General features: G+C 42.9%; 1 protein-coding gene across 1 annotated transcript; it reads right to left on the bottom strand.

The window, feature by feature from the left end:
* Nucleotides 1–6,216: 6,216 nt before the first annotated feature.
* Nucleotides 6,217–7,352, bottom strand: LOC133095668 (olfactory receptor 2H1). The gene is given in 3 exon segments (XM_061197418.1): nt 6,217–6,434; nt 6,437–7,157; nt 7,254–7,352. Coding segments are annotated over 3 exon segments (1,038 nt in total).
* Nucleotides 7,353–12,162: the final 4,810 nt, after the last annotated feature.

Raw genomic sequence — 12,162 nt, 5'->3', positions numbered from 1 at the left:
CTACTGTTTAATGAGTTCTCTGACAGTGATAGGCAGGTATGGGAGCCTGGAGCATTTGGCTGAACAGATGTGAGGAGTCTTCTTCCTAGGAATTAGGAATAACGAAAAAATATGACTGCTAGGAGGCAGCAGATGAGATGGCCCCTGAGTGCTTCCAGCCTTAAAAGTCTTTGTCTAAGAACTCTGAGCATCTTGGCAGGAACTGGCTATCCACATGAAAGAAAGTATTGAATGGCCAGTGGAAAACAAAACAAAACAAAACATTGCTTGGGACTTTTGTAATTCTTTGTGTCCTCTTGGAGAAGTGCCTTTTTGAAGCTCAATTTTTCTCTTTCCCCATAGCACTGATTTTTTTAAAGCAAGTTTCATTGTTTTGCAAAAGAGTGACAAGGATTGGATGGGCCTTCTCATTTCACCATCCTGTTGAAGAGCCAAGTTCTGAAGTTCCCTGAGAGCATGGGTGGTTAAATCTTGGACCAGCAGTACTTGAAAACCATTCTACTGTGATTATCCACATTGGACCAATAGGACTTGATTTGAGCTTCCCCTTTCCCACAGTAGAATATTCTCGAGAAAAGGGGAAGAAGCCTGTGGATTAGGTAAGCCTTTAGTGTGGAAAGTGAACAGTTGGCTTCAGAAGCAGCAGCAGGGGCTATATCCCAGCCCTGGGCAGAACAGAAGAGACCAGAGTTACCACCTTGAACTTTCTTTGCACTTAGCGGAGCTGCAAATTACAGAGGGTCAGTTCTACTGTGCCAAGGTCAAGCCAGACATTCTTTGCTGGCAGGAGCACAGACAGGGACCAGGTCAAATGGTAGGGCCAGTAGAGGCTCCTGGTACGTGGAGGATGTGTTGCCGGGTGGTGCGACCACCACTCAGCAGTTCTGGGAGGAACTGTTCCCTTGGCCTCTCCAGCCCTGCCTCAGTCAGGATGGGCTTCACCCTCAGGCTTCAGATCTCCTCCTGACTATAGAGCACCGTGGGCTCTAGACTGCTTGCCAGGCCTCAGTGGGCCCCGCTCTGCCCTGCGTGACTTGGCCTCTTGCCTCCCTGCCCTAGTCATTTACTAACAGAAAGAATTTTGTGAACACTTTGCTACTATGTTAGTTTTGTTATTTTTTCAATCAATCAAAAGGTTTCTTTTTGTTTTTTTTTTTTAAATTTTTTGGCTGCGTTGGGTCTTCCTTGCTGCACGCAGGCTCTCTCTAGTTGCAGAGAGCAAAGGCTACTCTTAGATGCAGTGCGCAGGCCTCTTATTGCAGTGGCCCCCCTTGTTGGGGAGCACAGGCTCTAGGCGTGTGGGCTTCAGTAGTTGTGGCGCACGGGCCTAGCCACTCCACAGCATGTGGGATCTTCCCAGACCAGGGATCGAACCTGTGTCCCCTGCATTGGCAGGCAGATTCTTAACTACTGCGCCACCAGGGAAGTCCCAGTCAACAAGTTTGCTTGGGGAAGTTACTGTGGCAGGTGCTTCTAGGCCCTGGGGTAGAGCAGTGGGCAAGATGGGCTTTCGTGGGATGTACATTCTCAGAGAGGGAAGATGAAGTAAGTAGGCAGGTGAAATAAATAAACAAGGTAGCCTGAGAGAACAGCCAGGAGGGTGGGCATCTCGCAGTCGTTACGTCTGCTGCTCAGGACAGCACTGTGGGAAGGTGTTGTGCACTTATGTCTGTTACCTGGCAAGGAGACTGCAGCTCGGAGAGGAAGACTCTCGTCCAGGGTCACACAGCTGATGAGGAGAGCCAGCATCCAGGCTGAGTGAATTATTGTCTGTTGCTGCGTAACCTGTTACCCTAAAACACTGGCTTAAAACAATAATCATTTATTATCTCTCATGGTTTTGTGGGTCAGGAACGCAGGGGACAGTGGGGAGATTTGAAGGCTGGGGGCTGGAATCATCAGAAGGGTCTAAAGATGGGTGTTGGCTGAGACTTCAGTTGGAGCTGTCAGCTGGAACCCCTACACCTGGCCTTTCCATGCAGCCTGGGATTCCTTACAACATGGTGCCTGGGTTCCAAAGGCAAGTGTCCCGAGAGAGAGAGAGAGAGAGAGAGAGAGAGAGAGAGAGAGAGAGACAGACAGACAGACATGGGAGGAGAGAGCCAGCTAGGTCGAAGCCGTATCTTTTTTCTGACATAGCCTTGGAAGTCACATAGCATCACTTCTGCTGTATCCCATTGATTGGGGCAGTCACAAGGCTGTGCCCAGATTCAAAGAGAGGAAACATGGACCTCACATCATGGTGGGCTGAGTATCAGTCCCACTGTGAAAAGAACACGCGGGATGCAATAAATATATTGCTGCAGCCTTCTTTGGAAAGAATGATCCACCGCATCTGGTCTGCCTACTCCAAAGCGAGCGTTCACTGCACCTCGCACACTGCTGTCTACCCTCGCAGGTCCATCACCCAGTCTTGTCTATTTGCTGACTTTCAGACTCTTCCCAGGTCTTTGATTTCTTCTGGATGCTTCAAGGCCAGCGGTAGTCCCACACCTAGCCGTTTCTGCCAATTGTGGTTCCTCCCACGGTCCATTGTAATTTTAGGACACTCTGGATAGAGTTTATTCTCTCCGGTTTTTGAAGCAGGGAATTCTGTTACTTTGTACTTCAGAGTCCATTAACCCGAGGGGAATCGGAGGGTGGGCTTCATATCAGACAGCTTTCCCCCCCAAACAGGGGTGATATTCAAAATACTTAACCAATGAGGCACCCACTTACGCAGCCCCTGGAGCCAGGAAGGGAACACTAGAGACGGTCGTGGGAGACGAGAGCTGTGTTGCTGCCGTGAACCGCACGGAGGCTTCCGCGAGGGGGCGCTGTGCCGGAACTGCGACGCCGTGGGGAGAGGGAGCCGAGCTGCAGTAACGCTAAGCGGCGCACAGAGTGTTCTCGGGGGTGGAGGGGAGGACAAATAATCTCTTTCCCCAACCCATCTTAGGTTCTTTATTTAGCTGCGGCCTTGCAAGTGGAGACCAGCAAAAGACAGATTAATAAGAGAAAAACTGAAGTTTATTAACACGTGCATCGCGAATATGCTTGGGAATACTCAGTGATGAGGAACTCGGAGGGGTGGTTAGAACTGGGGCTTATATACCATTTTGAGCTAAACAAAGGAAAAGGGGTTAAGGGGTTTTGGGCTTCTGGGTAGTGAAGGCCAGCTTTGGGAAAGTGATCAGGAAAAGTGTGGTAAATAGGGATTGTTTAGTAAGGTTTGTTATGCAGATTTAAGTCGGTGCCGTCGCCTTAGATAAGAGTTGTTAAGAGTCCTCCTCTTCCTGGTACAGGAGAGGGAGACACCTTTATAAAAGTAAATTTACAAAAAGAAAACTTGTGCCCTGTTTTAGAGGTTTTCTTGCAGCTGCTGGTTCTCAATGGGCCTTTAGCTTAAAATAATCCATATGCCAAAGAGACATATTTTGGGGTGGCATATCCTGGTACCCTTCAGGCATGAGTGACTAATTCTGCACAGGGGAAACAGAAGCCGGGCCCTGTGCTTCAGGACCTATTCATGGTTCAGTGCGCCCTGAGGTTCTTGAATAATGTCCCCTTAAGTGCTTCCAACTCATGTGTCGTATTGGATAGGGAAGTGCCCACACTCACAGGACCTAAATCCTGTAGTCTTTAATCATCTGCAAGGGATCCCCTTTTCCACTTGTATCCAATTCAGTAGCTTCTCTATATTTCTAAAATAATCCATATTTTCCCCTTAAACCATTTGGCTCCCTGGTGTAACTCCTTCCCCCACATCTTCCCATCTTAATGCACAACATACGTACGCCAGCTCTTTCCACACAGTAAATCAGCAAATATTTCATATTAATATTGTTCCCTCTGCTGTGTTTTAAACCTCTGGGAAGAATTCTCTGATGCCCACACCACCCAATGCTTGTACACTTTGTTCTTTCATTCTCTATGCCTTTGGCCTCGTACTTGCCCCCAACTCAGTTGTGTAGTGGTTACTTATGTTGGAATTGCGTCTCTGACCATCTTGATCTGCTTTGGACACTTTGAGGGTTGTGACTGAGTAAGCTTGTGCTGGGTTTTCCCTTAGGGTATCCAGTAGATAACTGTCCACACAGACTGAATGCATTCGGAATAAGATGTTAGTCCTAAAACCTCTGTTAATCCACTTATTCAACAAATCAGTTTTCATTAAAACAGATTGTTTACACTGCTTCATTTAATTCTCTGTTGTATTTCCCCTAGAGTCTGTCTAGAAAGGATTTTACTGTATGAGAACATTAGGGCCTCTGGGCACAGGGAGCTGATAAACAGGCCAACGAAGTAGAGGTTTCCAGGTCCCAGTGAGAGAAAGAGGATAGAGGTGATCATGACAAAAATGTATTACATAAGTGATTTGAAAAGTAGAACTAGGGTTAGCATCTCTTGTAGGGTTAAGATTAGGATTATTAAATATAAAATAGGGGATCTACATTTAGTATAGGATACAATCAAATTAGGAGGTCAAGGAGGCAAAAAGATTAGCACATGAATGGCTAAAATGAAGATTAGGATTAAAGTAGAGTTAATGCTGCTGTTCTGTGCTGATGCCAGAGTAAATGTTGAATCAAAGCCATTTTGTGTTGGGACTAGACTAAAACTAGGATTTCCCTTTTTCTTATTTCATCAGCATGTATCCGAGAGAATTTGGTATTGTTGCCACTGCCATGGGGAAAGCTGGGAGACAGCATCTGTGAGATTAGGACCCCAGGAAACTTTACACATTTTTTGGAGATATTTATTCATTCATTCACTCACTCATTCATTCATTTATAGAACTAATTGGGGGCCACTTTTCTGCAACATTCTGGTCCTTGCTTCTATGAGTCTGAAATCCAGTGGGGGAATTAAGCCAGGAACACACAACGTGAACTGTACCAAAACTTCCTCCAGGCAGCTATTGTTTCTTGTTCTCAGGGGATGCTTTGGAGCATCTGATAAACTCTTATTCCAAGGAAGCAAACCTCCTTCAGCTGGGGGATCTAATAAATTAGACATATTTCTAGACTGGGATGATTTCCTCAAAGTTTACTGAGAGTTGTGAGACTTCTCACCCGTGCTGGGGAGACACTATTTGTATTCAAGCACAGGGTTAAAAGCCTGGAGACTTGAACCAGCCCTCCTGGGTCCAAATGTCTGAAATTGTTAAGCTGCTACTAAATTCTGTGTCCCAGTTTCTGCATCTGAAAAAGGATGGCGATATTACCTGTTTCATAGTGTTGTAATAGAGATTAAATGAGTCAATGTGTAAAAATTACTTTAAATGGTACCTGGGATATCATAATCACTACATAAATACCTAATAATAACAATATGATAATTATCATCTTTCTGAGCAAGAGTACAAACCTGATGACCTTAGAGAGGTCTTAGGTCAGGAGTCTGGGATGCCAGTTGTAATACCACATACTGCCAGTCGATGGCACCAAAGCCCACATTGTTAAAACTGTCCTGTCGGCATAAACATTTTGAGGTCTCCCTCTCTGTCTGAGCTGTTTTCGATTTGTGGGTGCCGTAGAAGATGCAACACTAGAACTGAAGAAGTTAAGCTTTCTCCTAAGGCTCTGTTCTGAATTCCAGCCTAAGGATACTGAAATATTTGACGACGGTATGAAAGCAACAGTGTGTATTTGAGAAGCTGCCTGATGGAAGTCACCAGACCTGGGTTTTAGTCCTAACACTGCATGTCCTTGGGCGAGTTTCTGAACCCCTGGACTTCAACTTCCCCCCTTCCTTGCTGTCATTTGGGGGATAAAATAGAACAACAATGCAAAACAGACACTTAAGGAAGTGGAAAAAAAACCCGAGGGAGAAGTAAAGAAACTATGGTAGAAATTAGAAGTGGAGGTAAAGAAATAGTGATGATGTGACAAGGAGGTGAGTTGGAAATGGAAATGATAAAATTGGGGAGATCACCATGGAGGTGAAATGTATGAAATACAAAATAGAGACGATATTAAATTTGATTCATATGTTTCATATAGAGATAAGTACTTCCCCTTAGCACATTTTCAATCTCTGTGTCTCCGTGTCTCTGTCTCTCTGTCACACACACACACACACACTCACACTTGCATGCATGCACACACACGTGGCTGTCATCCATTTCTGTGACATGATGGATGTGAGGAGAGCAGAGGTGCGGGGAACACAGACTTCCTGACAAAACCATGAAGAAGTTGCTCTCACTTTTCACGCACAACAAGCAGTTCTCGCTCAGCTCTCCCTGGAGTCCTCGTCCTTCCCCAGCAGCCTCCTGAGTGCTCTCTTTACCTTCTTGTTCCTCAGGGTGTATATGAGAGGGTTAAGTGAAGGAGTGCCCGCTGAATAGAAGAGACCAAAGAACTTGCCCCTCTTCTGGGCATAGGGATTTTGGGGCTGGAGGTAAACGGAAATGACTAAACTGTAGAAGATGGCGACCACAGTGAGATGGGGGAGCAGGTCCCCAAAGCCTTTCTCCATGCTCTGGCGGAGTTAATCCTCAGCACTGCCCAGGCAATGGCACCATAAGAGATAAGAATGAGGGTGAGTGGCATGACCAGGAAGATGACACTGGACACAGCGAACTGAATTTCATTGTAGGTGGTGTCTCCACAAGAGAGTTGAATTAGAGAAGGGATTTCACATACAAAATCATCTATTTGCTGATGGGGGCAGAAGGGCCGGTGGAGGGTGGGTGGTGTCTGGACTACTGATTGGCCCAGACCCATTACCCAGGCCACAGCTGCCAGCTGCCGGCCCAGGCGGGGGTGGATGACGGTGGTATAGTGGAGGGGCTGGCAGACAGCCACGTAGCGGTCAAAGGCCACCACTGTCAGGAGGACACACTCAGTGGTCCCCAGAAACAAGAAGATGAAGAGCTGGACAGAGCAGCCAAGGAAGCTGATGGTCTTCTTTGGGCCCCAGATGTTGACCAGCATCTGGGGAACAAAACTTTTAGTGATGCAGAGGTCCAGGAAGGAGAGGTTGGAGAGGAAAAAGTACATTGGGGAGTGGAGCCTGGGGGCCAGCAGGGACAGCAGGGTGGTCAGTGTGTTGCCCACTAGAGTCAGGAGGTAAGAAATCAAGACAACCACGAAGAGGATTCTTTCAAGCCCTGGGCGTTCAGAGAAGCCCAGAAGGAGGAAGTCCCCCAGGGAGCTGTGGTTGACCACGGCCTATTCCTGTCCAGACCTAGAGGGATGAGAGGTGTCTGAGCAGTGCGCTCCCACCCGTCTTATAAAAACTCACCCTGGGTACTTGTCGGGTCATACCAGGTGGACGTTTCTCTTCCCGTTCCTTTCACCCAGCATCCCCAGGTACATCAACATCCAGCAGCCCCTTCTCTTCCCCTGTGTCTCCAGGTCAAACATTGTCTAGTAGAATGGAGGAAACCATGAATGTGCTGAAAGACAGATGAAGTTTTACACATACCTCAGACTTGCTGGCTGAAGGCAAAGAAAGCCGATATAAAATATGGATTAATTAATTCAGCAAACAATTATTGAGTACTTATTATATTCTTTAAAAAAATTTTTTTTATTTTTGGCTGCGTTGGGTCTTCGTTTCTGCGCGCGGGCTTTCTCTAGTTGTGGCGAGCGGGGGCTACTCTTCGTTGCAGTGCAAGGGCTTCTCATTGCTGTGGCTTCTCTTGCTGCAGAGCACGGGCTCTAGGTGCGCGGGCTTCAGTAGTTGTGGCACATAGGCTCAGTAGTTGTGGTGCATGGGCTTAGTTGCTCCGCGGCATGTGGGAATCTTCCTGGACCAGGGCTCAAACCCGTGTCCCCTGCATTGGCAGGCAGATTCTTAACCACTGTGCCACCAGGGAAGCCTCCTTTTTAAAAAAATACTTATTTATTTATTTGGTTGCACCGGGTCTCAGTTGCGGCAGGTGGGCTCCTTAGTTGCGGCATGCATGTGGGATCTAGTTCCCTGACAAGGGATCGAACCCGGGCCCCCTGCTTTGGGAGCGCAGAGTCTTAACTGCTGGACCACCAGGGAAATCCCCCTAGCCTGTTCCATTTTATTGCTAACAATATTCCACGTATGAATACATGACAATTTGTTTATCCATTCACCTGTTGATGGACATTTGAGTTGCTTGCAGCTATGAAAAAAGCTGCTATGAACGTTTGCAAACAGTTCTTTGTGTGGACAATTAGGAATGAAATATTAGGGTTGTATGATAAGCATCTGTTTATAAGAAACTGCTAAACTGTTTTCCAACGTGGCTGTGCCATTTACACTCCCATCAGCAATGTAGAGAATTCCAGTTTTTCCATATCCTTGGTGATCCTTGGTGTTGTCTGTATTTCTGTTTCAGGCATTCTACTGGGTGTGAAGTGCTGTCTCATAGAAGTTTTAATTTTCTGCATGATGATTAATGATGTTGACTGTCTTGTCATGTACTTATTGGCCCTGATGTGTTTTTTATTCAATTCATTTTTACTATTACTTCTCTTATAAGTTACAGGCATTGATGGTTTGGCTCCTCTAAGACTTTTGAATGCCCATATACATTTTAGAATCAGCTTGCTCATTTCTACAAAAGACTGCTGTAATCTTTATTAATATGGCAATGAGCCTAGAGATCAATTTGAGGAAGAATTGATATCTTAACAATATTAAGACTTGTAATCCAGAACAAGGCTATCTTTCCATTAAAAAAACCCTGCTTCTTTAATTTCTCTCACCAACATTTTATAGTTTTTAGTGTAGTAGGCTTGCATATCTTGATTAAATTCATCCTTAAGGGTTATTTTTTGTATTATTGTATATTATATTGAAATTGTTAATTTTCCAATTGTTCATTACTGGTATGTAAAATACAATTGATTTTTTTCTTTGTATATTGACCTTATATCTTGTGATCTTGCTAAATGTACTTGTTAGGCTAATAGCTGTTTTGTAGATTCATTAGGATGTTCTCTGCAAACAATTATGATTTTCTACATAAAAATAGTTTCATCTGTGAATATAATACTTTTGCTTTTTCTTTCAAATCTTTATGGGTGTTATTTCTACTTTTTTTCCTTGTTTGACTGGCTAGTACCTTGATTTCTTCCTGATCTTATGGGACAGTATTTCTTCATTAAGTATGACGTTGGCTTATGGGTTTTTCTGTAGATACACTTTAGAAGATTGAGGAAATTCCTTTCTATTACTAGTGCTGTCCTTCTCAGGGATCAAATCATGATGTATGTGATTTTGAAATGTCTTATTACTAGTGGTGATCACTTTGGTCATTGAGTTAAGGTGATACTTGTCAGATTTCTCCACTATGAAATTACTATTTATAATAAATACGTATCCTGTGGGAGATGTGTTTAGATTATGCAAATATCTTTTTTCTCATTGTACTGTTGCCCACCAATTTTATTTTTTATTTTTAAATTTTTTTTTGAATTTTAGAATTTTATTTATTTTTTTATACAGCAGGTTCTTATTAGTTATCCATTTTATACATATTAGTGTATACATGTCAATCCCAATCTCCCAATTCATCACACCACCACCACCCTATTGCCCGCCAATTTTAGCATCCACAAATGATTCTTGACTACAACAGTTATTTCTGAGATGTTTGCCTAATGGAAAATTTCTATTTCCATCATTCTTTCTATTTGTTATTTTGAATTCTACTGCAAGGAAAAACTATTCCTTTTCTCCTATTTATTTATTGTTGATTTTCTTTATTTGTAAAAGTAGTGACAAAGTTGTGCAACCAACAACCTTATATAAATCTGGAATTTTTGTCTTCTTTAACCATTTTTTAAACTGAAGTATAGTTAATTTACAATGTTGTGTTAGTTTCAGGTGTACAGCAAAGTGATTCAGCTATATATAATGGATGAATATATATATATATATATATATATACACACACACATATTTAGCTGAACATATATATATATATACATATATATATGTATATATATATTCTCATTAAGATTCTTTTCCATTATAGGTTATTACAAGATATTGGATATAGTTCCCTGAGCTATACAGTAGGTCTTTGTTGGTTATCTATTTTACATATAGTAGTGTGTATATGTTAATCCCAAACTCCTAATTTATCCCCCCGCTCTGCTTTCCCCTTTTCTATGTCTGTGAGTCTATTTCTGTTTTGTAAATAAATTCATTTGTATCATACTTTAGATTCCACATATAAGTGATATCATGATATTTGTCTTTCTCTTTACTTCACTTAATATGATAATCTCTAGGTTAGAGATTTGTTCCTGGACTCTAAAAGCTTGTTCTGTACATCTCTAGGTTACTGGTCAGCCAAAGATTTGAGAGGAGTTCTCATCTAGTTTTTGAGTTTGTACCTTTGCAGTTTCCTCCTTCCTGGGATTTCTCCTCCTTAATTTTCAGATAGGATAGCTCTCTTTTTCAAAGGGTCAAATGCCCTCCAGTTTCTCTTTGCTTTTGATCACTCCCACTGACTTCAAACAGTTATTATCTATATTTTACTTTTACAGAATTTATCATTGTTATTGGCCGGAGAGTTAGTCTAGTGCAGCATACTGTCTTTGTTTGTTGTAAATTTTCTGATTAAAAAAGATTTTTTTTTTCTCTCCGTGTTGGACTACAGTGTAGAAACAGTGAATTCTAGAAGCCCAAGGGTGGAAGAGCCATTTGAGTTAATGTTTAATCTTCATTTTTTTTTTTTTAAAGTTTAATTTTTATTTATTTATTTATGGCTGTGTTGGGTCTTCGTTTCTGTGCGAGGGCCCTCTCTAGTTGTGGCAAGTGGGGGCCACTCTTCATCGCGGTGCGCGGACCTCTCATCATCTTGGCCTCTCCCGTTGCGGAGCACAGGCTCTAGACGCGCAGGCTCTGTAGTTGTGGCTCACGGGCCCAGTTGCTCCGCGGCATGTGGGATCCTCCCAGACCAGGGCTCGAACCCGTGTCCCCTGCATTGGCAGGCGGATTCTCAACCACTGCGCCACCAGGGAAGCCCCTTAATCTTCATTTCATACACCAAAATCCCCTTATAACTCACCACTTTTTGAATCGTCTCCGGCCATTTTTTCCCATTCCACTTTTTTTATAATTAATTTTTATTAGAGTATAGTTGCTTTATCCATTCCATTTTTTTTTTATACCTTATATTTTTAGGGGGCTATTCTGTGTTAAAATTTGCCTCATTTCTATTTCCACTTTCTGGTCTTAATTCTGTAGATTAGCAAAAGCCTAACCACTTATGAAATCTCATTTAATCATCATAACTGTCATGTGATGTAGATACCGTTTTTCCTATTATACCATAGATTGCTCATTATTCCCTAGTAGTAGTTCTCCCCTCCTCCCATACTATTTCAGTCAGGTTACGCCTACTCAGAGTAAAAACAATTTCACAACCTCCCTTTCAGCTTCATGTGGTTGTAAGATGCTAGGCAATGGAATGTAGGAGAAATCCCCTCTGGCTGTTTCCTGGAGCCTTTCTTAAAATACTATTGAAGCCCTCTCTTTGGCCATCTTCTTTCATCAGTTCTGTCATATCCTGGAATAATGATGTAATGGCTGGAGCACTAGATACCATTTTGGACCACAAAAATGTGGACCGTATCCTAAGAATAGCAGAGTTCAAAGGAGTGTGGTCCTGAGTTTTTTTTGTGGAACAGAACTATCATACTGGTTCTGAGGCTTCTACCTCTGGATTTTGAAGCCACTTCTATCTTTTTGAAGCCAAATATTTTTAGATATGTGTTAAAGATTAGCAGAGCCTAATCCTAAGTGAAATCCCCAACTTACAGAAGAAAGTACTAAGCTTCAGGATGGTTAAATAACTTGCATAAAAAGTAGGAAGCAGAGCCTGAATTTTTTCCAGGAAGACCTGACTGCTGCAAAGTGGATGTGGGCCACTGGCCCACACACCACCCCACACCTCCTAGTGCATTAGCTACTCCAGTTATTTTGTCGATTTAGTCAGTTTTCACACATTGCCATCAGACCCAAGATCTAGGCTCAGTGACTATCCCTGAGTTATATATATTTTTTGGTTTATTTTGGTTAGGTTTGGCCTCTGATTTTAGCTAATTTTAAATTCCCTTGATTTCAGATAATATTATAGACTATATTATTAATCTTTCCAAGTTTTGGGGTATGTAAAATATTAGTGGATGTTGTGTGTTTGGGAGTAGGGAAGGCACAGGGTCCTGACAGTTAACCTATTAT

This window comes from Eubalaena glacialis, chromosome 7 (genome assembly GCF_028564815.1).
Source record: "Eubalaena glacialis isolate mEubGla1 chromosome 7, mEubGla1.1.hap2.+ XY, whole genome shotgun sequence".
NCBI classification, from domain to species: Eukaryota; Metazoa; Chordata; class Mammalia; order Artiodactyla; family Balaenidae; genus Eubalaena; species Eubalaena glacialis.
Note: the sequence above shows the minus strand (reverse complement) of the source record. Positions and strands in the feature narration are given on the sequence as shown.